The sequence below is a fragment of the Symphodus melops genome (genome assembly GCF_947650265.1).
Source record: "Symphodus melops genome assembly, chromosome: 20".
NCBI lineage: Eukaryota > Metazoa > Chordata > Actinopteri > Labriformes > Labridae > Symphodus > Symphodus melops.
Genome location: NC_136710.1, coordinates 6,809,956 through 6,816,666, shown reverse-complemented (window position 1 = coordinate 6,816,666; position 6,711 = coordinate 6,809,956). Strand labels below are relative to the sequence as shown.

The 6,711-nt window shown below is 38.1% G+C and overlaps 2 protein-coding genes across 4 annotated transcripts in view; both read right to left on the bottom strand.

Moving 5' to 3' along the window:
• Nucleotides 1–240: 240 nt before the first annotated feature.
• On the bottom strand, nucleotides 241–6,201 carry LOC306841846 (uncharacterized protein). 3 transcript variants are annotated; one of them, XM_079371855.1, is made up of 8 exons: nucleotides 5,830–6,201; nucleotides 5,443–5,670; nucleotides 2,860–4,744; nucleotides 2,612–2,754; nucleotides 2,314–2,537; nucleotides 1,676–1,805; nucleotides 1,476–1,576; nucleotides 241–998 (listed from the first exon to the last, which is right to left on the bottom strand). In XM_079371855.1, exons 3-8 carry the CDS (start codon nucleotides 4,724–4,726, stop codon nucleotides 770–772), a joined length of 2,694 nt encoding a protein of 897 aa, XP_079227981.1. In that variant the 5' UTR covers nucleotides 4,727–4,744; nucleotides 5,443–5,670; nucleotides 5,830–6,201; the 3' UTR covers nucleotides 241–769. The 3 variants fall into 3 exon arrangements, with proteins under 3 accessions (XP_079227981.1, XP_079227982.1, XP_079227983.1); XM_079371856.1 differs by having other exon boundaries at nucleotides 5,443–5,599; XM_079371857.1 differs by lacking the exon at nucleotides 5,443–5,670.
• A 404-nt stretch (nucleotides 6,202–6,605) lies between these two features.
• etnppl (ethanolamine-phosphate phospho-lyase) overlaps nucleotides 6,606–6,711 on the bottom strand; it is a 105,039-nt gene continuing 104,933 nt past the window's right edge. Inside the window, exon 14 of the mRNA XM_079371861.1 lies at nucleotides 6,606–6,615. The gene's annotated coding sequence lies outside the window, so the exon portion shown is untranslated. The remainder of the gene's footprint in view (nucleotides 6,616–6,711) is intronic.

The following is a 6,711-nucleotide window of genomic DNA, read 5'->3' as shown; positions in this document are numbered from 1 at the left end:
AAAGCATGAGTTTTCTCAGGAGAAGGTCGATGGGCAAGTGAATGGCTTAGCCTTCAAGTTCCATCAACCCTCTGCTTCTTTGGTCTCTAAAATAAAAAAGCCCTCACAGTAAACTCCTCGCGCCTATCCAGAATTACCATCTCTTCAAAATGTTTAAAAATACAAAAATGGCTTCCACTACCATGCTAAGCTCAGTGTCACAATATTAATAATCAATAAACAGTAAAAGACTTACAACCATACTTTTAAACATTTATTTTGAAAATCAAATGATTCAATTTGCAGTGTATTTTGGAAGTAACATTAAATATGCATTAAACAAGTTCTTACAAAAGAATCGGCATGTGGTAAAGCTTGCATACTGTATTCTTTTTTTGTTGTTATCTGTTACCATGGCCTCTTGTCTAATTACAATCACTACTTTTTACAATGACATTGGTTTCTGTGTTTCTTTGTGAAAAAGATACACGTCTTCTTATTATATAAAATCACACCTCCAACATCTAGAGGTTTGCAACAAATAGATCAAATGTATAGATATAAAAGCAGTCCTATAGATAAACATGTCTATCAGCAAAAGAAGCACCCCCAAAATGAGGCCCTTTATGAAGTGCACTTGGAAAAAAACCCAAAAAAAAACAACCTTCCAGCAACAGGTTGTATTGCTAAAGGCAGCAGTTCTTTCAAATCCACTTGGTGACAGCAGGCCTACTTTACATCTGAGTCAAGACCTTGCTAAATTGGAATCACGAGGAAGATGAGCCTGGTGTCAAGTTTTTAGTTGGCTTTGAGGATACTTGTTCAGTTTCCGTTGATCAGGGTTTGAGGGTGGTGTTGCAGATCTGCTGGTGATGTTATCTCTTGGAGACTCTTCCATTCGAAACATTTTTTTAAGGGAAGGACTTGTGTTCCAACCTTGGCTTTTTGCAGATACATAAACACTTCCAAACAGATCAGGAAACATTGACAGCAGATCAAGTGTGGCGGCATCCTCTTCACTGTAAATAGAGACATGACACTGTATTATAAAGAATGACTGTAATAGTTTACTACTATGGAAATATTTCCTGACCTTGAGGTGAATGAGGCCATGTTCATTTTCAATATGATTAGTATTTGTGGCAATTTCAACCAAAGACTGTTTCTTACCCATGTTTATGTGAAGAATTTAAAAGAACTGAAAAGCCAGTTTCAAATAAAATATTGTTTGTAAAAGATGTATCTTATATTTTGGAACTTTTGACCGAGGTTGTGACAGTTTGAAGACAATGACACACTCAAAATTCAGGTATCTAATTAGTGTTGTCAATGGATATGAATCATTGTTGCATTTAGCCATGACAAACAAGAAAAGAATTGATGTTGCCATGTTGAAAGGTGTGATGTAGGTCAATGTAGACATGGAGAAAGAGGGAAGGAATCGATGGAAAAACACAATAAGAACATCATTTTTCTGTTTACTGGTTTAAACTTACTAGTGCTCATGGAGGTTTCGAATGAAGCGCAGCAGCCCCAGAATGTTTTCTGAGTAGACTTTCTTCTTACCCTCCACTTTCCTGACCAGTTCTTCAGGAAACTATAACATAAAATACAAGTTAAAATTGTACTGATGAAAACATTGACATTTATAAAAGGTACAACAAGTGACGTTCCAAATGAAAATCATTGCAGTTACCTGATCTTTCCACCGTTTAAAGGATCCGTCTGCAGCATGTTTTTCCAGGGAATTAATTAATTCTGGATCAGCATTTTTAGATTTTGCCACTTCGTCCTTGTTTCCGATCCTTCTCAAATATTCTTCTCTCCTAAAAGAAAAAAAAAATCAATGTTTGGCAAATCTGAAAAACCATCCTGTTCTCATCCAATAGCCTACTAATACTTTGGCAATATTTCCAATGGTTGGCCCACAAATTTGGTTAGGTCGCAAATATGTCTACAATTTTCTATCCAATATCCATCACATATTGTTCACATTATAAAGAGACAGTTTCAGGCATCTGATTCGTTAACGAGAAATGTTGCTGGGGAGATCGACATTTAACTTGCTTAGCCTTCGGCCACTGTTGACGGACCTTTTATACTCAGGAGAAAAACACTTTTAATACCTCTTAGATGGGTCTGAAAGTGGAACCTGTCATCAAAGTAGATCTCAATATTCGTATCATTTTAATCAGTAAATATAGAGGTGTTTGACACTTGACCAAATTTGTAGACCAACCAAATAAGTACAATTGTCTTTAAGCAGAAATCAATAATTGCTTGTCAGGAATTCATCTAAATAATTCAATCATTTAATCAGCATTTCTTTCTTACTTGACTGACTCCCAAAAGAAAGGATGACTCAAGCATTCTTCAACTTTCGGTCTCTTCCTTGGCTCTTCGTTGATCATCCACTCAATGAGATCCTTTGCCACCACATCTTGAACATGGTCCAACGTGTACTTCCCCTCATAAATGTTGTTCTCACACTTAAAGGATTTGTCACCGAAAGGATGGTGTCCCCCAGAGAGGATATAATAGATCAGCATCCCTGCCACCTTAATAGTAAACAGATTAATTTAAGGAAGTGATTTTTAAAATCATCAAATACATCTGAGTGACAAAACCTTGCCTGGACATCAGTGTTGGACTTGTATGGTATGTCAGTGTCTTCTTCTAAGGTCTCCTTGGCCTTCCAGCACTTTGTTCCAGCAGTCCCTGTGGGGAACCGTCTGCTGATGTCAAAATCAGCTAATCTTGCTCGCCCATTAACGTCTGTGAGAAACAAAAAAGAATCAAGTGGAAAAACATTTTCTTTGATGATTTACTTTTTTAAATGTTTGACAGTCAGTATCTCAAAATATCTTAAATTCTTCTTACCAATTAAAACATTCTGAGGTTTGAGATCTCGGTGGAGAATTGGAGGGTTTTGACAATGAAGCACCCTTAAACTCTCGAGGAACTGAGAGACAAGTTTCTTCTTCATCTCCAGATCACACTCTTTAGTGGGAGTGATGTATTCTTTCAGGGTGTTTTCACAAAGTTGAAGACCAAGATATCCAAAGTACTCATCCTCTGCAAAGTCCACATAGCGTACAATAAATGGAAGATCAAGCTCCAGAAGTCGTAGAAATCCTTCTTCATTCTTCAGCACTCGATAGTTACTTATGAGCATTCTTTTGATAGCAACTTCAGTGCCATCATCTCTTAACCCCAAGAAGACTTCTGTACCATCACTTCCCTTCGCTATGCGAAATTCTTCTTGATTCACATAAATCATGCTTCCAATTCTGATTATTTTACTTCCATCAGAGCTCAAGAGCTTCTCCAATTTTTCTCTCCATCTCTTGCTGACTGGACGCCATCTGTCTTTTATTGTTGTAACAGTGGTGCTGACGGGGTGTCGCTCAGCTGCTGCTTCTCCATTTGAACTAGTGTGAGCTTCAGCATCATTTGGGCCTCCTTGTTTTCCTGACTTTTCCTTCTTTTTCTTCTTCTTCTTCTTGGATCCAGGTAAGGCTTCATGTTCTGAGTTTAATTTGCTCAGATGGGTTTTCAATCGTTTGAGCGCATCTCCAAGATCTTTTAGCATAATCCTCTCTGCAGATGTCACTAATTCATCAGGCACTGAAGTTATCCCTGCTGATGTTATGATGCTAACTGCCTTCTCAACTAGGACCAAGTTCCCAAAAATGCCGTATGTGAAGGCTCTCATTTCAGGGGGCTGTTTTTCATCCACAAAGGGAACTACTGTTCTGCAAATCTTCTCGATAAAGTCAGACTCCCAGCTGTGTTTACCTTCTGCTTTCTGTGTTATCACATAAAGTGTTTGTAAAACATCATTATATACAGAAGGTCTGTTTCCTGAGCCAAGCAGTTCCAGTAGTTGTGGGATAATAGAACATGCTTGCTTCTTTGTTATCTCTTCAACAGTACACAAAACTGAATACAAACAAAGAATTGCTACTGGTGCAAAAACCTTTAAAATGTTTGGAAGGCGTTTGACTATATCTGCAATGTAGGCGTCCACATTGACCTTCAGCCATTTGATGATTCCTTGTTGGTACGTTTTCTTATGTGGTCCGGTTACAGTAAAAAGTGTCTCAATGATGGTCAGATGGGTTTGAGGATCCTCCAGCAGCATGCAACTGTCAAAGGTCTTCAACACGTCTTCAGGTCGATTCTTTTCCAAAGCAATTTCCAAGTCTACAAAAGGCTTCATTTTACTGCATAAATCATGTCCTTTTGATGCAACCTTGTTCATCATCTTTATTAGATGTTTATTGCGGGTGCTATATTGAGGATGAGTGATCTCTAACAATATTACCACTGCACCAGCCTCAATGAGCGCTTTAAAGACATCTTCTCTGTCTTCGCTGGCGGCAACATGCAGCGGTGTGACTTGTTGTAGTTTGATTCCATTTGGATCAGCTTTTGCTTTAAGCAGTTTTTGCACAAAAAGAAGTGGTGCTTTTAACAGTGAGACATAATGCAAAGGTGTGTAGCACTTTCTGGAAGCAACATTTGGGTTTGCACCCCTCTCCAAAAGGTAAGTACAAATGTTCCTCTTCTGGTACATGACAGCAGCGATCAGAGGTGTTATATGATCATTACAGTCCTTGCATGGATAAACTTGATCAATGTTGTCCTTGAGTATTTTTTTCAGCTCCTCAAGATCGTTCTCAATTATACACTGTATTATTGGATGTGTTTCTGTCAGGACGACAGGCTGCTTTAAGACACTCATTTTTCTGCATCAGAGTAACTGTGGATGAAAAGAAAAATATTATATGAGTCGTGTCAAAACATTGGGGGCCATTTTGAAGTTTTAATCAACAGCCAAAACTGTGCTCGAGATTGAGAGTTAAGTTTATATTTGAGTTTGTGAGTATTTTCTTCAGTGCACTGTGAAGCTCTGAATAAATTCTGCCTGCTCTCTTTTTATCTTTTTTATTATCTTTTTACATGGATAATTTTAATCTGATGGCAATAAACCAGAAGGTTAAAGTACAACTCAACAGGAAGTGAGGTAACGCCTGTAGGTGGAATACGTTTATTATGAGTCTTGAAAACTCCTTTAACTTCTGTACTGTTTGATAAAAGTTGCATGGGTTGATGGTAATTGAATTTAGACATAAAAGTTAAGAGCACTCTGGACCTACAATTACTAGTCGGCTAATAATGATATCATGGCACAAAGTTCACCAGCAGACAAGGTGCTATGAAGAGTAGACTACTTCCTCATTCAAGGTAGAAAACAAAAGTGAACTTAGAAGTCACAGTTCACGAGTTAGTTTTACACTAGTCAGCCTAGTAAACTGGTATCCCCACACAGTTTATGGAATATAATTTTTATCAAACGACCATTATGATAGGCCTAATATAAATGTAACAGACTGTTGTGTGATTGTTGTGTGAATTGTATATCCACTCGCCTTTAGAGCAGCGTTCATGATGACTTACCGTAGTTGCCATGGAAACACCCTGAACCAGTTTGCTTGAGACACAGGATCCCCCTCTTTACACGCGAACCAGCTCCCAGTATGCGCTGCAGGACACTGAAGAACAGAGTTTCACCTCTGCCCGCTGCTGCAGACTGACTCACACGAGCCGAGCACACCTGCATATGTGCATTACAACACTCTCTACCGCTTTACGGCAACTACGGCAACTCATTAGGAACACTGCACTCTAAAGGCGAGTGGATCTATAATTCACATAAAAAATACACAACAGTCTGTTACATAAAGATCGAATGGATGGTGTGTCTACTGTAATAAATAAATATCTATTGAGCAAACGACATATATTCGTCTGTAAGTTTATGATAGAAGAGGAAAATAGACTTACAAAATCGAACTAAAGCAGCAGATCCAAAGTTGGACGATTTCTATCGCCAGCCTCCACTTCAGAAAGGAAAAGGTAAGGCTCCGTTCAAAGAGGTGGACGCTTGAAAAGAGGAAATGACAATACAATCTGACGTTTCAAAATAAAAGTATTTTAAAATATCAGAATTAAGTAAAGGTAGCTACTAAAATCGGATTAAAATTCTGTCTAAACTTTCTATTTCCGGTGATTACTTTTCGTTACACACATCTATTATGTATACAAAATACAGCTGTCTGTTCAGATACATACACTCATCCTGTTTATAAAGCCTAAACATGTCCTTTTTATTTGAACACATGATGTAAGTGCTCAGTGTTTTGTTTGTCCACAGAAGAATGTTGAATTAACCTCTGGTATAACGTAACTGCTCTCAGTGAAATAAACAGATCCACGATTCACAAGTCATGCGTCTCTGTCTGATTGTTTGAGAGCTTTTGACCAATTTAAATGAAGGGGACGAGGTACATGACCTCGGTTTTAAACACTTTTAAAACAGTAGCCTACAATTATTTATTTCTATGCATTGATTTCCATGTCTGCTATTTGAAGTGACGTCAGCTCTTTCTCCTCTTGTTCAATGTGCAGCAAGGTGTGAATGAGTAACCATGGTGACTGTCAATCAAAGATATCCCGCCTCCTCTATGATTAAAACTCATCTCTCAGTTAAAGCTGTTTTTTTTTTGGTATGTGACACAATCACATGCTGGATTAGGTTTCATTGTACATAACAATGTAACAAAACTGTATCTCCCATCATTACGTTGCACTTTGCCTCAGTCTGTGAAATAGCACAACTGACTGTTGAGCAGCTGAAGGGTAGGAGTGTAACATTTAAACCTGAAG